Source organism: Phaethon aethereus (genome assembly GCF_964289735.1).
Source record: "Phaethon aethereus genome assembly, chromosome: 1".
Taxonomy (NCBI): Eukaryota; Metazoa; Chordata; class Aves; order Phaethontiformes; family Phaethontidae; genus Phaethon; species Phaethon aethereus.
The window spans coordinates 57,356,730-57,375,844 of NC_138575.1; the positions used below are offsets into that span (position 1 = coordinate 57,356,730).

Below are 19,115 nucleotides of genomic sequence, written 5' to 3' on the forward strand. Positions count from 1 at the left end.
CTAAAGTACCAAAAGTTGAGAATGTTCTCATACTTTTTAAGAAAATGATAATAATCTGTAGTTTCATCAGTAGTTTCTGCAGTGATGCTGTTGGGAGGTTTATGCAAGTTTCTAAACTTCTGAGTTTAGCAAGTTTCAGTCACTGGTTGGATTTGAATTGATGATAACACAAACACTGTGCTAAAGAACATGTTTCTCTAGAATATGGAGATGCCATGATGAACTGGACATACGGGTTAAGACTCTCATGTGAGATTTTAAGGTTTGTTTGTTTGTCTTGCAGGTTGCCATCACGAAAGCCAAAGTGGATTTCTCCGGTGTGGTCTGCCTGCCCCCTTCCGTCATTGCTGGAAATGGGCTGGACGGAGGAGGGGCTGGCGAAAATGATGATGAGCCGGTGCTGGTGTCACTTTCGGCGGCCCCCAGCCCTCAGAGCGAAGCTGTTGCCAATGAGCTGCAGGAGCTCTCCTTGCAGCCCGAGCTGACCCTCAACCTCCATCATGGCCGAAACCCCAACCTTCCTCCACTTAGTGAGAGGAAGAATGGTAAGTGGTACAGTGCACTCATGTCTCATGTAGTATGTCCTCACCAAGGAGGTACTGTGATGTTGTCATGGTACATGTTCTCGTGACAGGGCTGCTTCTTAAAATGTTTTATTTGTATGAAGAACTAATAATCTAGAGTTGAAAAAAATTATTTACATTGGGAAGGATTGATGTTACTGGCTGTGGAAGTTCCAGAGATCTCCAGTGATAAATGCTTTAGATTATTATTTTAGGTGAATACCGGAAACAACGTCCATGTGCTCTGTGGTGACTAAACAGTTGTGCAAAGCTGAGACAGTCAGTCAATGGAAGTGTTAGGTCACCTTCAGACTATAGCCATCTATAGATTTTTTTTCTTTGCCACCTTTGTCTGCACTTAGCACGGGAGAGTAACTTTCTCACTGCAAATGTCTGAAAGGTTGTGTCAGACTTGTTAGAAGGAGGAACAAGATCTAGAGTTAAAAATTAACTATCCCAGTAGGCCTTCTAATCCTAGAGTGAGAATGACCTGCCTGTGTTTCTTGAGTTGCAGGTAGCTTATGGATAACTATGGTATGAATCCTTCTAACCATCTGGTGGGTGACAGTGGCGTGGCAAAATACAGGGTCACTTGGTGACCAGAATTCCTGGTTTTAGAAGAATATGAACTGTCTTAAGCTCAGGATCACCAGGCTGCCATGAAAGCCTTTGCACATTCAGCCCCATTCTGTGACAGACTGATTAAACCATTTGATAACTGGTGGCTTCTGTTTGTGAATTCCTCTTAGTGATCACCCTTCACTCCACCCTCTGGGGTATATGTTGGTGGCTCTTGGCAGTATGAAGGTCTTGCTAGAGTCTGAATCCTTGCTATCAACTTTACCTGCAAGATACTATGAATTTGAGCATGGTTGAGTCCTGAGTGCCTTATAATGTTGTGCTTTAATGTTGCATTATATGCGTTACATAGAGTTGCATGGCACAGGATATTGGAAATGCTGGGGACCTTTGGAGTGGTTTTATAGCCAGAACATAATGCTTATGATAAAGTGATTTAGAATATGTGAACTGTAGGGCAGTAATTTGGATCGGAGGGACACCTCACTTGACATGCCTGATTCTTTACCTGCAGAAACTAAACATGCCCTTCTCTGAACGGTGATCAGTGTTTTTCTGATTGTAAGAATTAATTAACTTCAACCCAAAATACTGGTTTTTAAGAGGATAAAAAGAGCTTCCTCATTCATATACATTATCCCATCATTATGTAATTACAGGCATGTTTATAGGCCTTAAAAATGGAGAAGCTAGAAACTGCAAAAACAGAACAAAAAGTTTCTAATCCTTAATGTCTGAAGTCCTTTATAAGATAAAAGACAACAGATGGAGAGAAGGGTGATGGTGGTGGTAAATAAAAGAGAAGAAATTGGAATATTAGTCATCATGGTAGAGTGTGATCTCAAAACATCGCAACTAGTGGTAGACTTGATCATTTTATAGTTACGAAGGCAAGGAGAGATTTCAAATGAAATTTAACTGAGGTAGTTGTGAAACTGGTAGAGGGCTTGGAGGTAGCATGGGAAAAGCATATGAGCCTTTGTTTCCAAAACCTGAAAGCTGTCCATCTGAAGGTGACATTGTGAATTTAAAGAAGGCAGGGTTCTTCTCTTCTTAGTGAATAAGACATGACTAAGGGTCCTGAATTGAGAAGGAGCAGTTTATTCTTGATGCCACAGGAAAAGGGATACTAGTGTTGGGAATGGATAAGAGTACAATTTTAGGAAAACGAAACTTGTAGCGGCACTTTGAATGGATACAAGCAGGACACAACAGCGTTTGTTATGGTCAAGAGGAAACGATATTCTGTTACAGAAATGAAAGAGTCTTTATATGGCTCAGGTGTTTGGATAGGTTTAAAAATTGTTGTCTTGGGAATATTTTACAGAAATCACTGGTTTTCCTCTGTCAAAATAATGTTATTTTTAAAGATTCAACCTTGAAGCTGTATCATTGTAGGCTGAAAATCTGTTTGACTGGAACAGGTAAAATAGAATTGGGTTAAAAAAGTATTTGAGAAGGAACACCTCTGCGCATAACTTTTGCCAAAGAAAATTAGGGTATTCCCGGAAATGACTCATTAGGTGAGTTTCTTTAGAGCCGGTTCTTTATCAGGACTCAGCGCAACAGTGGGAATTTTACTGCTGGAGGTGCAGCTTTTCAGACAAAGCATAAAGTCCAAAGTCCCTGATCTAGACTACCTGAATATTCCTTATCTTCAGAGGTATACAATGCTTTTTTCTTGTAGGCTGGTGTATGTTGTTTTTTGTGTGTACATTCATTAAAGTTATGTGGGACTGAAAAGTGCTGTTGAAATATGGTTGTCTGCAAACTGTCACAGCATAAAAGGGGACTTGGCTTAGTGAGCTGTTGAGAAACATAGCTGATCCATTTTGAATTAATAAACTTGTTCCCTCAAATGGGAACTTTTCAGTTAGCTTGGTGTAGAGGTTGCACAGCTGTTGAAAGCTGTTGAGCTTGTTAGAGCTCCTTTTTTAAATATGGTGTCTCTTTTTTGTTGTGCCTTTGTCTTCAAACATATTAAAAAAACCTTTAAAGATGATCTGCTGGTTGAGATAGCAATCTGCTTAAACATTTGAGCAATCCAAAGTGGTTGTAGAAGCATATCTTGTGCAGTGAAACTGCTTCTGTGACAACTTGCCAAATTCAAGGTATGAGGAAGATTCAAGCTGAGTGGCAGTGGGAGGAGAGGAGATAGTAAATAAGAGACTTGCTGGAAGCTGCCTATCTGTGTCAAAGTGTCTCCAGTTTGCAGTTCTAGACAGGCATTGCTGACTCACAGCTGAACTAACTACTTATGCTGAGTGCTTCTAACATGTTAACCCTTTGTGTAACTTTTGCTTACAGAAGACTGCTTATCTATAGATGTCTGTAGGAAAATATTACATGGATTTGTACTGAATTTGTTACTTCAGGCAGTGGTTCTGGAACACAAACTATTAGCTGAGGTAAAATAGAATTTTCTTTGGCATGTGAAGCATCATGGAATTATGTATCCCATGGGAGAGCTGAGAATGCAGTGCTGTATGCATATGCTGCCATATGTCCTAGGACAGCAGATTCCTTTTTTATTTTTTTCTTCTCTTAGAGAACTGAAGAGCAGCAAGAGACAGTTTCTTGGGCTTTTCTTGCTGGCTTTGTTTTGTTTCAGACCAAGACTCCTCTTCATATTCTTCTTATTACAGCTACATATTATCCTTGTAGGTATGTGTACCTGCAAGGGTAGGTACACCTAGATAGATGGGAGTAAAGACCTTGAACATCTTGACTGTAAAGTTGTTATTAAGTTACACTTAATTAAGATGCAATCACTAAATTAAGATGCAATAAAAGCTCATAAGGATATTGTGAAGTATTGGAACATATCAGATAGATAGGAAACAATTTCTTGTCACTTCAGCGGAAGGAAACCTTATGTGGTAAGGTGTTTGTAAAATATTTTGACACAATTATTAGGTTCTATTCAGACATCAAGCTTAATGGAACATTTAAGGTGTAGTTATTTATCTTTGTGCTTCACAGTGAATTTTCTACCCAAAATTGCTATTCCTTCTCCTTTATTACCCATGTTCATCAAGGCCTCAACTTTCTTTAACTATGAGAGATTACCTGTGACTCACTCATTTGTTGCCACACAAGCCAAAAAAAGGTCATTACACAGTCATCTGAAGCTCTTAAGTGTATCTTGATTTTTCTCAGTTGCCTGTACAAAGATGCCAAGATAACTTTTCCCAACCCTTAGGGCAGGGTTAGAGCAAGGTCCTGATGAATGCGCTTGCAAAAAAGAGAAAAACCAGGTGATGAATATACAAACTTTGTGCAGTTTGGTAATTTCTGATCAAAATTATCCTATTTAACTTTCATTTGAAATTATGATAATTGCTCCACTAGCTTATTGACCCTCTCTCTTGACCCATTTTCCCCAGATGAATTAATAGTTATCTTTGTCCAGAGGTCATGAAAAAAGTTGTGTTAGTAGCCTACCACAGTCCTGGTTTCTTCTCACTGTAGACTTGTTTAAGGTGAGGTAACATTCTTTTGAATGAACTGTTGCATTTTATGATTACAAGTTTGGGCAAAACTTGTACCAGCTTGTCAGTTTTGGGGGTTTACTTGATCTGGGAAGCTTGCCTTCTACAAAGTACCGTATGTTCTGAAAGAGACTAGTTGGAATGTGTGGAATTTCAGTATGACTCAAAGTCACGTAACAGGCCTGTGCTTTAGGTATCAGAACATACTCCTGCTACTGTAAAGATCGAGTGCTGTATAAAGCATGGGGATTAATTGGTGCCACATAAGCTGTTGGTGATTATACTCAGAAATTACAGAGTTGAACTTTTTAAACGGTTCTGAGGAACTAATTTAGTGCTTATATGCCTATGCCCATTTGCTGTTAAAAGACGGGGTAATATTTTAAATGTTTATTAGGACATCTGCTTTTATTTTAAAGAATTATGTAGGTGATTGCGCCTATAATTATTTTATTAGGTCATATGTTCCTGTCTCCCTCCTGTTCTTTCCCTTTCCCATCCTGGATTATCATTACATTGAATGCAGTCAGATTCAGGATTTGTTTCAAATATAACCTATTACAGTGGATTTGCAGATTTTATAGCTGTCTTCTTGCTACTGTGACTTTAAAAACATTGATAATGTTTTCTTAAAATCATGTCATAAACTGTCCTTTTAAAAAGTGAGTATTGTGACTTGTGAACTCATTTAAGAAGTTGGGCTTGTTTGCTTATCAACAAGTGTGGTATTTTATTCCCAAGAAAGGGTTTTAAAGAGACAGGATTATGCTGAATTACTTTTTCAGTTTGGTGGGTTTTTGTTGTTTTGTTTTGTGTTGTGTTTTTTTTGTTCTAGTGTATATTCAACTTCTGGAATAGTGTGACTCAAAGTTACATTTAATTACCAAGTGGTGGTTACTGCCTCATCCAGAACTTACATGTGAAGAAGATTAAGTCTGTATTGTAGCAAAAGGACCAAGACAGGAAATATATAGCTTCCTCTGATCTGTCCTTCACACACATTCCAATGAGGCTTGCTGTTTTCTCTTGTGTGTGAGTAAGGGGAATGGTTGTTGAATAAAAACAACCAGTCTATCTTGGACAGATTTGTGTTAAGAGACTTTATGTCCCAGGAGACTATAAATTTAGCGTGCTGTCTGAAAGTTTCTGATAGAGCTGTGAGATTCAGAGCATGATAGAAATGACTGGCCTGTTACTGATGGGAGCTACTAAACAGCTGAGAAGTGGTAATCTCTTGAAATATTTAAAACAAACTTTTAAATAGTGATGGGAGCATAGTTGAGCTGGAAAGAGTAATGCCGAAGGCAGCTTTAATGTGGTGGCTTTAACAAGTTAGCTCTCAACACAGTTTTTGTTTGCTCCTGATCAAGTTAACAAGACTATAATGCCCTTCTCCAACCACTGGTTTGTAATATTCCTCTCCCTCCTTTTTCTCCTTTCCAGTTTCTCTCTTATTTCGGTTTGCCTTTGAGGTTTCAAGGTTCAGGGCTGATGGATGAACACTAGACATATAATTTGATAGCTATTTAAAAAAAAAATCCTTTTTCATTAATTTAAACTGCTTGCTAAACAAGTCAGGCTCAGATCTGGGCAGCTGTTTTGCCTATGAGAGTAAAGATTTCTGTTGCTGGTTTTGCTGTTTTAAATAGTAAGGGTCATAATGGGGAAAGGAAGTCTGGTTCTTTAAAGGGAGAATGCCATTCAGCAGGATTCTCAGTCTGTTCCACTTAAACAGTGAGTGGCTGCTTCATGCCAGAAAGATTGCACCATTTTGCAATAGTCAATTCCTGCTAGTACTTAGCAAACTGAATCCTAGCTTTGGGTGATGGTCTGCTTCTGTAATGTATGGCTTTCCTCATGAAAATTTCAAGTTTTCTGTAATTTTTTTATATTGGGGATACTATCAGCTGCTTCTGCAGGCGCTAACTCTCCCTCTGCCACAATCAATACGCTACCGCAAGGTCTAATGAAGGAGTCTCTGTGGGAAGACATTTGGTAGTGGAATCTTCATCTTCCTTGCTGGTCAAATAAGCAACATCTCAGTTAATGCTTTAAATTTCTTCTGTCTGCTCATGGTCACTGACGGTGCGCATGTACATACTTCAGGGAGTTAATTGTGTTCCTGGGCACTGTAGGGAAGATTTCTTTTCCACTTTGCTCATACTGCTTACCCTTATACCACAAAAGTAAACATACATTCTGCTGAAAATCGATGGTTTCCTGTATTTATCATGAATATAGATATTCAGGGTAGGTGATAAGGTGATTTATTTCTGTTATTAATGTCTTTAAATTCTCGGGATACAGTGCATCACTGCAGTTCCTTTCCATAAGGATTGCACAGCAAGAATGAACATTTAGGCCTGCAATTTTTGCCTAGTCTGGCTGCGAATCTAGGTCTGCATAGGTGGTGTTTGAATGAGAGAGAAGCCTAAATGAGCTGATTCTTGTCCTTTTACAACATACTACTGGTGTAAGGAGTATGGAAATCAAATAAATACTACAATATCATCACTGTAAGGGATTTTCCTGTGTTGTTTAAAGCTGCTGAATGAGTTTCTGCTGCCTCCTTTGAAGCCCCAGATGTGTTTGTGTGGGGGAAAGCAGATACGTTGCTAAAACCTGTCATGCTTTTCTCTCAGCTGTCGAGCAGCTGTTGGGGGGTTCTTGCATCTGAGTGCTAGAGAAGCCCTGAAGTTATTTAAGATTGGAGGGGTCAGAAAACAGCACTAAAGCAGTTCTGCACACCCAGATACACATCTTCATGAATACTGTTGTGGCAAGAGAGGAATTCTGACTTGCTACAAAGGGATTTTAAATCTAAAAATTGGTCTGTATCTTTGATGCCAAGCTCAACATATTTTTGGGCTATGCAGTTTACTTACTTAGATGACCTAATGAGAAATGATCATGAGCCTTGGGGAAAGATAGGGAATAAGGGAAAGCTCCTCTGGGGACAGAAGCGTTGGAATTAGTTTGTTAAGATAATTAAATTATCTGTTGGGCAAATTACTTGAGACTCTTTAGAGACTGAAATTGAATCTCCTTTCTGTTGGGAGCTAGAATTATCTAGTGAGGAAAGACTTAATTCTATTTTTATCTTTTACTTAAGAAATATTTGACCGTAAAAGTTTTGTCCACTATCCCAAATAATTTAGAACTAATCATCTGGATGTGGGAAACATGACTTAATTTTTTTTTAAACCTCTAGATAGTTTGGATGGAGGCTGTGATCCACAATGGGAGAAGTCTGAAGGAGAAAAGGCATTTTGTTTGTTTTTAAGAAACAGATGCTACCATCTATTTGGAAGAAGTTCCAGTGCTTTGTTACAGTAGCTCAGGCTTAGTGGTCAGCAAGGGGAGTTGATAGGGGAATATAGTGCAATTATTAAGAAAAAGGAACAGTAAAGATTGAAGAAAAGTGACTGATCTATCAGCATGATGTATACATTTTTGGCCATGTTGTTTCGAAGCTGAGGATGTCTGCATGTTTATGTTAACACTGGGTCTCCTTGTCCGTGGAATGAAATTGCCTCATCAGCAGAGCCCCGTAGGGGATTGAAAGTCTACCCAAGACGTCATCTTTCTCTTTTAAAAGGGGAAAAAAACTGCCAGTTCTAGTGTCTCTGACCCCTTCCTCCCCCCCTCCCTTTTACTTACAAAGCATCAAGGGGTGGACCTTACTTCTGCAAACTACACATCTTGCGTTCCCCTTTGAGTATTCATTTTTCTCCTAGCAGTAATTTGATTCTGGGCTGTTCCAGCTTGCCTGTAGTGAATAAGCAGGGAACTGTATGTTAAAAGACTGAGTTTTCTCAGTAGGCATTTTTCATCATATAAGGATGAGAATTTCTTGCAAATTTTGAACAAGATCAAAGTTGAGAGGTCCTCTCGGATTTTTTTTTTTTTTTTACATATCTATATCTATCTGTGTATTTATCTATAAAGAGAGGCCTTTAAGGGATTGTAACTGTTGAGAAAAGGATCAACATGACACTGCTGGAACCAGAAATGCAGATGACAACACTCCAATCAGGTATCACCCCAAACATATCCCATGGGTAAATTTTGCTAGTGAATCATGGGCACTGAACTATACAAGGAGTGCCAGGAGGCTATGTGACTTTGAGTAAAGACAAATTAGAGAGCTGTGGTAACTTCACCTGCAAGTTGCAGATGGATACTAATTGGATGTTGAATACTGATTACTTTAGAGCTTCATCAGAGATAGAATTATCTTTCTATTCTGTATTTGTTGCTCCCCAGTGTTAAATTTAAGTGCCTCATGAAGATTAGAAAATCCTGGTCACATCTAGGACTTGTTCTAAAGAAATTTCCTTTGTTTAGCTTTTAGCTGATTTATGAAGTTTTATTGTTAATTATTTTTTCAATGAAACATAGTCTTGATACTTTGGAGGGATTTTAAATTGCGTATTTTGGGAAAAACACTTCTGCCTTGAAAATCCCCAATACTTGTTTTATATTTTGAAAGACTGTTTCCTCGAGAATGAAAATGGTATTGTGTTTGGTTTGGGTTTTTTTTTTTCCCCTAAATACTATGGTCTTTTTGTGATACTGTGTGTACCTGTTAGATATGTAGAGTTGCATTTCTGACGTGTAAGACATGCTAGAGTTAATGACAGTATGGTTTACTTCTGCAAAACATTTTTATCTGAGGCTTTAGAACATTGTGTAGTCATGAAACTTAACAAATATGTATAGATATCAATGTCCTCTGTTCTATGGATGGGAACAGAGTCTGAGTGTAACCTTGGTAAGATACGACTGCAAACTAGTAGTAGCCTAAAAGTCTGGGTTTGCATTTGTGTACTCTTAATCTCTTGTACAGTGTTGCCTGAAAAGCAGCACACGCATAATGCCAAAAGCGTCAAGGCAAATTTGTTTCTGAAAGTTAAATGCTTTTTCTTTTCCTTAAGTAATGACTTGGAAAGAGACAAGTAAACCAATAACTTCGTAGTTCAATATAGTTTTTTTCAGAAATCGCTGTTTTTTTCCTGAAGTTACAGCATTGATTTCCCATACTTAGTCTTATGTTTTGTAAAATATCTGTGAAGATTGTGTCTGTCTTTAAAGATCCTCTATGACCTTTATTTTATAGTTCTGACATATGGTTGTATTCTTTGTTGTTTAGAGAACCAAAGTACTTTTTTTCACCTCCTGTTGTAGAAATGAAAGGCAAGAGAGGTGTTACGGCAGGGCTACATCTTCTGTGGAATACATAGATTCTGCCTCTGTGGAATACATAGATTCTGTTTCAATTCAGGAGGTTGTTTGGACATAATACATCATTCCTCTACTTGTACTCTTGCAGTATGTGAATTCTGGAGGTAGGACTTAGACATTAGCAAGGTATTTGGTATTGAACAGGATGTGTATGGCAAGACAGTATCTAATCTGACTTTGTTGTAATGAAATTTTTTCTTTTTTGGTATGACACTTGTTACATAAAGGCCTGAAAAAGTTGTTTACCTCGATGTGCTTTGTTTCTAATAGGTTTCCTAATCATGTTAATTTTTTTTGCAGACAAGGAAGAGCCATGGAATTTACATTTCGGGGTTCTTGTAACTGAATTTGTGCATGATATTCTGGGGAAACTTACAGAGTAAAGACAGACTTGTTAAAATTAGGGAAACTGCCTTCGTATTCGTATTACATTTTTCAAAAACTTTATTTGTGGCTGTGTTTTTCTTTTCTTCCAAATTATGAAAACTCCTGAGGCTTGCATTTAATTCTTAGGGTGAGAGTTTCTCCCACTGAAGAGTACTTGTGTGTAGCTTTTGCTTAAGTCAGCTAACCCTAGTCCTAGATCATGCAGTGGCGTTCTGCAATGTTGAGGCAATTTCCTGGCAAGCTTAGTTTACCTAATGAGGGATACAGATTTATGGCACCTCTTCCATCAGCGGCAGCTCTCTTTCCTCCTGGATCAACCACTGCTGGAAAAATATTAAGCAAGATGTGGGCAAATGTTTACGTAAATGGATTCACAAGATTGGTGGGGAAATTAAGTATGACAACAAGATGGAACCACATGTAGAGTAAATTTTAAAGATCAGTCTTGAATAATGGTAGTGTATTACAGGCTTCTAGATAAGGAAAATGGCTACTTGATGCTGAGGCCAAATTGTTCAACATTTTTTAGAAAAAAATGAAAAATAATGTTTAGTGACTTCAGCTGCTCTGTTTGGTTTCTACTGTTACTTAGTGAGGTAATTAAGTTGTCTGTTGGGCAAACTACTTGAAACTTTTTAGAGACTAAAGTTGGATCTCCTTTCTGTTGAGAACTAGTATCATCTAATGATGAAAGACTTAAGTTCTCAAGGCTTCTTGGTTCCTATGTTCATCTCCAGAAGCCCTACTGAAAAGATGGAAGCTGGAAACAGTTGTCCCAGTCAAGTCATCAAGGTTTCTGAACAACCATTGAAAATGTAGGAGAATCATGGCCTAAGCTGGGTAAATAAGTTATCCTGATAGACCTTACACAGCTTGCACTCCATAGACCAAATGTTCTTAAAGCATGCAGGTCATAAGGCTGTGCTTATTTAATGCTTGCGTACTAATGGGAGTCCACTCCAGAAGTAACAGTATCTGAAGCTATAGGTGACTTGGGAAATAATGTTTGTATTCCATGTTGGTGGGCACATAAAAAGCAACACCTTTGATACTAAATATGAGAAAATATTCTCAATATTTTAAAGAACTGAGGGGGAGAATATAACTTTACTATTCTGGGAGCAGAATAGCTTAAGCAGGGAGGGACTATTTCTTCAGAACAAAACATAAGTGAAGCAGAAACAATATGACTAGCAAAGTGCATGTTATATTAACTTGAAAAAATGAAACACACCTGTCAAGCTGGAAAAGGGAAGAGTAAAAAAATCAATACAAGTAATGACAGCTGAGGAAGAAAAAGTAAAAGTGAAAATCAGGCTGAAAAGACATTACAAAAAGGTGGTAGACCCAGAAAAAAGCAGAAATTTAACTGCTGTGTTTGACATCTCATTGGACTACTGAATTTGTTTGAGGAACTATGGTATTACTGAGCGAGTCATTCAAAAAGCAGTCATACACAGTGAGGCAAAATTTTGCATTCATATTTAAGAATACAGTTTTGGAAACACCCCTGCGCCAGTTTGCATGTTTTCATTCTGCTGAAATTAAGTTTATGTGCAGGTCTATCTATACCATGCTCTTAGCAGTGGGAACTCTCTCAATAGCGTTTTTCTACCAAGAGTCACTTGGTCCTTTTTGCTCCCTTGACTCTCTCAGCATGACTCATTTGTTTTCTTTATATTTATTTGCTGATTCCAAAAGCTTGGTGTTTTCTTTCCATTATCTACTTCAACCTAATCTCCCTATGTAGCCTCCTTTTGTGTTCCCCTGAAGCCTTTGTGTTATTCGTGTCACTACCTAATTATCCCATATGGAGATCTTGCAAATTCTTTTGCAGTTGGTCACTGTTTGGTCAAGATATGGACTGAATAGTTTGTTGAGATGACCTGGCTTTGTTCTGTAACAGACTGTTTGGCCCACTGAAAGAATGAGTCATTAATATTTTCTTTTTTTTTTTCTTTTTTTTTATGAAGGGAAGAATGCTAGAAGAATACTTTTTTTGGCACAATCTACAATCCAGTAACACTTAAAACTGTTTTTGAACAGCTGTACTCATCATGAGGGACTCATGCACGTTAGGGAAATCTCAGGAGTCTTGGGTGTGCTGCTGGCCTCTATATGCAAATTTTGTGCTTAAATGGCAAATACAAACTTTCAAAGATAATTTCACTTTCTTTTTCATTGTAGTTGTTGTTGTTCACAAGTTTTTTTTTATGACTTCTAGCAGGTGGCTGGGCAGAAATGTGTATGCAATACACATACAGAGGTGCAATCAGCCAGGTAGATAAACCCTAAATTTCAGATCATATTTTGCAGACGTTTTGCATGGATGGATAAGAGTTATGGCCACTTAGGGTCACTTAGAGTCTAACAGTGCATCGCCATAATGAATGGATATTATCTCTTGGCCAAATGGCTACTTATGCTAATAAATTCCATTTCCCATAAATTTTGCTCTATTTAAAACCACCTTCATTTACTATTCTGGGTATCATTGGTTTGTTTCTGTGCACTACACTGTGGTTTGCACTCTCTTGGTATATGCTGCACGTTAATAACTGTCTCTGTGTAATCTTAATTTTTTTCTCTTGAGCATACTGAAAAAAGTGAAGATCTGTTTGACATAGCTATCTATTGGGTAGCATCTTTGGGTTTTGATACGTTGTTCTATTGACCTACTGAAAAAAAATTCTTAGAAACTATTAGAGATCAATACGGGTATGCAAACCAGAAGCAGGTTGTTCTAAACTGTTAGAAGTGCGGTTTAGATGAACAAGAGGGTTTTTTCCATGCATATTTAGAGAACAAAAGAAGTGTTGTTTTGAAGTCAGCACTGTAAATGGGCATAGAAATAATTCAGTTCTCTAAAGTGGATAAAACTTGACTTCTCTGGTCTAATTTGGTTTGTATCCAACTGGTTCTGAAAAAGGAACAATCGCTTTAGCTGAAAATTAGTGTCATCTTGAATCAAATGTAAAACCTTACTCATTTTTAGGGGAAAAGTTGCATTTTTGACTACTTTAGCAGATTAGGGATATATTAAACTCAGCTTAGGACAAACTGATGCTGATCCCACTCATTCTTTCTTTGAAAACACAGATTTTTTTCTCTTCCCTCTTTAAAGGATTTAAGTTGAAGTGCTTTAGGGATGTCAGCTGCTAAACTATTTTTAATGGGAAGAAAGGGGACAGCTTGCCTTTGTATTCCTAGAAGGGAAGTGTCTCCCTTTTCAGATCTTTCAGGAGTGATAAATGTCAAAGCTGCAGTTTTTATGGTTGATTTTCTCTGTTTCCTGTTTAAATTCAGTACTGACTTTCGGTACTCGTAAAAATAACCTCCCATTCATGCACTAAAATGCCTTCTAACTTAATCTTGTCTTTTCCAAGCACCTGTTAGTAGGGTATTTTTCCTTACTGTTATTTTCATTTCCTAGTAAGAGGTTTTTCTAGTTGTGAGTTTTTTCCTCTAGTTTCTGGCATTTCATTTTGTTTGAATAGTAGAACTTAAAATGCTGATTTCCCCTCCCCCCTTCTTTTTTCTTCCCCTGCCCCCCCCCCCCCCCCAACTTGGCATTTTGAGATTGCAATGAGTTCTTGAATCAACACCATCACGATTTTGCTTTTGGGTGGAGAGTGGAGGTGAGGAGAAAACATTGCTAGCTTTATAATTTGCATCATCACCACTTTAAAAATAGAACTTTTGATTTCAGTTTGGAATCTATGGCATTTGGAAGTGTAACCTTTTGTATCTAGGTAGCAAGTTCCTGGGGAGTGTAAAGAGTTCCCTGGTTGCTGGTACAGTTCCCTGAGATGTGTATATTCTGAGTAGTGATAAAATGAGTCCTCACTGGCTTTTAACCAGAATCCTGCATGTGATCCAAAGACTGAACAAAGTTATGTGAGCTTCATCGTCATCATGCAGTGGGAATTCTTTCCGAAGCAGCAAATGGGACGTTCCTGAAGTCAGCTTTAAATACGGAAATTTTTATGCCAGAGCTACTAACTGCATGAATTTCTGAGTTGGCTGTTAGAAGACATGGAGTGAGGAGTGCACAACTGTAAGCTGCACGTTACTGAGTTATTCCATTCATGAAAGATTTGAACATAACCTTTTGCTGCCTTTTATCCCTGTGATTAACTCTTGAGTAATCAAATCACTGTGTTGTGTTAGCCAAACTGGAGTTAAAGGATTGTACTGAAATTAAATATATAAAGGATGCTTTTTTTTTTTTTGTCAAGAATGACAGCCTACAATATAGACTACTCATTAGAATCACTTAGTTGAGCAGTACCTATTTTTACTGACAACTTTAAATTTAAATAAGAAACTGATGGAAATCTATCAAAACCTGGAGTATTTGTTGAAGTGTTAAATTACCTTTCAAAAATAGTAATTTTTTTCTCTATCTACTTTGAAAATACTCTGTTCATTCATTTTCTGCAGCAAGTGTTACACTACAGGTTGAGAAAGAGGGAGTAGGAAAAACCCACCCAGGCAACTTTTTGTTTTTATCCATTCTGTGAATTAAGATGAACTTGCAAGGGCACACAGAGGCTACATTTGTTCTAAAACAGCAAAGATGCGGTAGACACAAAACAATTATTCACCGACGACTTTGTTTCCTAACCTTTATAATAGCTCCAGCTTAATTTAAAATGTACCTATTGAGAAATAACTTTAAGGGAGGGATGTGTGTGTGCATTTTAACCAGTTTCCAGTCTACATACTAAGATTGTCATCATCATACTGCATTTTTTGGTATTATTCAGTAATTGCTATTAAAAACTAAATGCAAGTTTAAAATGCATGTAAACTCATGTCAGGTTTTACATGCTGTTACTTTAATCAGAGTCGTCTTTGCTGTCAAATTAATGCATTATGTATAATGGGCCCTATTTAATTGCTGTCATCATGTTCTGTAAATTACCCATTCATTTACATGATGAATATGAATCAAGCTTTCTTAGGAAAATAGTTCAAGTGCATAGGCAAAGTGAAGTAAAAAATAATTATTTAAATTAGCTGCTTATTTGGGGTCTTTAGGCACGATTGTATAAAAAATACTTAATGATTATTTAAATAGGCTCAGGCTGATCATTGTTATCTTTGTGGCTCAGACTGATCATAGTCACCTTTGTGGCATGCCACTAATTTAGGTTCTGGATTAATATCTGAACGTGTATTATGCTGAGTCTCTAAACTGGTATGATGATTACACCACGCATGTTTTGCCTGAAGGGATACAGTGCAGACACACATCCGTTCTGTCTTCCAGCTACCTGGTTATGCTTTTCTATCCAGTATCTGCCAGATTTAAGAGATGACTAATGTTTAACAAAGCGCTCAAGTTTCCATTCCTGTGTGATAGCAGAAATTTACAATAAGGTTTAGAGTCAGGATTTTTTTTTTTTTTTAATAATGTGATACATGTTCAGTCTACATTTTGATTATAGGCATTAAAATATGAATTTTTTTATATCTAAGCTTCGATATGAATCAGTCTCTAATGTATGCCCAGAGCTGTATAGATCAGTGGTGGGGATTATAGGTAACTGCTAAGGTTTTGGGCATGTCTCTGATGTTGTTGTTTGATGTTATGTGGACACTGACATAGATAAATTTTAATATTTAACTGTTTGACATCTGCTTTCACCAGTCTCAAATGACTCCTGTAGCACAAAAAAAAACCCAAAACCCAAACAAAAAAACCCCACAAAAAAACCCATCCCCGAAACCTGAGGTAACGTACAGCTTCGTGTTGCATCTGGATGCTCCTTGCTGCTGAGCTGGTGCACCTCAGTTCAGACTTACAGCACCCTCTGCTGTTCTGAGCTTAGGGCTCTTCCAAGAAGAGACTGACAACTTGTTTCCAATTGTCGTTTCAAATGGAGAAACCTCAGCTGGTTATCTTGAGGCAGTCTGAACTTTTTTTTTCATTTGTGACTAAGGAAACATAAGCCCTGCTTTATGGATGTGGAACTAGAATCTTTATCTTAATGGAAGAAATACTGCCTCCCTTTCCCCTCAATTTCTTTGTAAAGAGAATTTTACTAATAGAATCTATATAGAAAAGTAGTCTAATAACATTGGTACAGCTCCCTTTTGTGAATAACCTTAGTGTGGTTTAAGAACGTTGTATAATTTAGGAATAGTTTAAGTAGGTAAGCAGTCATAAAGATGTCTTCGGGGTCACAGAGCCTACTCACCTGCTGTTGCAAGTAATCATGTCATATATTCCCCTTTGTAATTTTATCGAGCACCATTTAAAAAAGTTTTAGACTTCTCACTTGCCAGCAACCCATACTGGAAAGCTGTCACAGATTTTTGTCTCTTTGGTTAAAAAATCTTCTAGTTTTCAATATTAAATGAGCACGTATGTCAGTGTCTTTTAGTCCAAATAGTTTTTTGTAGTTAAATTGATGCAAACCTTAATGCAGGCGAAATTTTTCACTAGAAGAAGCTGCATCCACTTACAATATCCTTAAGTAGGCACATGCTAAAATAGTGTCTTCTAATGTGACCTGCTGAATATGTTTTTGTATCTTTCTATCCTGATGCTTATTTTAAATCAGATCCTCTAAGTAATGTTATTGATGCTTCTTAGATGTTATATACAGCATTGGAATCCTAACAGGTTAGGAATCTATTTAATTATCCAGTGTGAGAAGTAGGTTGAGAAATGTATTTATGTTTTTTTGTAATCTTTTCCATTTTCTTTGCCCTGATTGTTTTTCTCAGAAATGGGTGTACCCCAAATAAATAAGTCACAGCTTCCAGTGAAGCACAAGCTGGGTTGATCAGCCTGTAACGATAAGTGACCTTGATGAGATGTTTGGTTTTTTTCTTGCTGGAGATACTCTGATTGAAGCTCGTTTTCTTTGTCTATGTCTTTCAATATTTGAGATTTGGATTTAGCGTTCACTGATGTCAACTCAAATAAAAATTTTAAAAAGGCATATATTTATTTTATTAAAGTTACTGACACACTGAAGTACCATCAGTTAAAAATTACAACTCCCAAAACTTTTGGTTAAGCTTTTCAGAAGGTACCTTGAGCTTGACTTATTGCAAAACACTCCCAAGGCTTAGAGCCTTCAATGTTCTTTATCTAAAAGCTGAAATAAACAGAAAACACTTTGCAGTATGCCTTTGCTGACCCCGTGTTACCTCAAAAAAAGCAAGAACAAGATCCAGATTAGTAGGCTTCTTATGGAGAAACCTCTATTGCTAATCTTACCTTGAAAATCCAGAGACATGTGAGTGTGTCTGGAACGGTGTAGTGTATGAAAAGTGGTCTCAGGCAGGAAAATTTCAGCCCATTTAAGGCCAAATCATCTTTAAGTTTAAGCTAGGAAGTTATCAGCAGCCTAAATGGACCAGAAAAGAATAGCAATTTTAAACAGAAATGCAGTATTCTACAGAAGTTTAAGTTGGTTTTTAAAATTTTATTTTATTTAGATTTCCATATGAATTTAAATGTACTACACACTATCTCATTTTTGGTGGGCTTTGTTTTCCTTTTTTTTTCTTCTTTTCTTTTGTTATGCTTTATTTTCTTCTCCTCCTTGTACTGGGCTTTCGCATTATGGTGGCAGACTAAGTGACTGCTATAATAAGAGACTGCTCCACTCCTCCCAGTTTTCCTCGGAGAGAGGCACTCACTGTTTGCTGTGGTTGTTGATTTAGTGCCTGGGAAGAATGAGGTTTTTTGGACCACTTCCTCGTCACTCTCTCACTAAGGGAGTCTGCGTCATTGAGAAATGTTTAACCTTCTGGCCCTGAAGCGGGACTGGAAACTTTGCTGCAAAATCTAGAAGCTAAAACTAGATCTTGAAGATGTTATTTATGTGAACTACTCTTTCCTTTGATTTAATTAGGACAGGAGATTACAGAGCTTGATTTAGAGTTTTGAGTAGCTAATAAGTTGGAGAGTGAGCAGTAGGGAAAAATTAGTTCTGTAGTGAAGAATGGTGAGTAACTGGTTTAGAGGAGGTGGAGAGAAGAGTTGGGGACAGAAGACGGAAAAGTGTGGGAGGACTGTGTGGGGAAAGGCTGTCCTAGGATCATAATTCTGGCATTGTCAAATGCTTAAGTAATCTTTAATTCATGTAAGGAGGCTGGCTGTGCATATTTTTTTTCATATAACACAATGGTTTCAAGATGCTGATAGCAGAAACACATCATGAAAAAGCATTGTGGAACAGGAGTGTTCAAACTTAACCTTGAAGCATGAGTTGGTTGTGGAGAGCTAGGGCCTAAATTGTAGTGGGAGCTCTTATTTCCAGAGGTTTGATCTAATAACAGATACTGCCTCTCCCTGTAAGCTTTGGTATGACTACTGTATGTCTGATTTTCCCAGACTGTCCACTTTTTTCCCCTTCCCTCCTCTCCCCCATCTGGACCACTGGGATTCTTCTAAGACTTCTGCAGAATTTCCAGATGTCTGGCTGCCCTTCTGGAACTACACTCCATTAACTGAGAGGGTACAAGACATTTGGAAATCCCAGACATTTTTGCAGCATAATCATAATAAATCTGACATGTTGAAAATGTTGTGCTTTTGCACATTAAGTATATAGCATGCTTGTAGTACAAAGAGTAATCCTGACATGTCCATAGAGTGTTGGATTTATTGTACATGCTCTAGAAATCTACACAGCACATGCTTGTATGTTTATCTTCAGGATATTCCAAACAGCAATGTGGCAGCTCTGTCTCTCAGGGTCCAATCTCTTTATGGTGAAGAGATTGAAACTAAATTGAAGAAGCTTGAATAAAGGGTGAAATAACAGGAAACAGTTTGAACTGACCCAATGATTTGTTATGACTGATGGAAAAGGCGATAAGGGGC

The 19,115-nt window shown here is 37.6% G+C and overlaps 1 protein-coding gene across 1 annotated transcript in view; it reads left to right on the forward strand.

The window, feature by feature from the left end:
* Positions 1 to 286: 286 nt before the first annotated feature.
* The window catches only part of MRTFA (myocardin related transcription factor A), a gene marked incomplete at its 3' end in the record, with an annotated part of 78,063 nt that continues 59,234 nt past the window's right edge, over positions 287 to 19,115 (forward strand). The window contains exon 1 of the mRNA XM_082011129.1: positions 287 to 574. Coding sequence (XP_081867255.1) covers positions 566 to 574 — 9 coding nt within the window. The 5' untranslated portion in view covers positions 287 to 565. The remainder of the gene's footprint in view (positions 575 to 19,115) is intronic.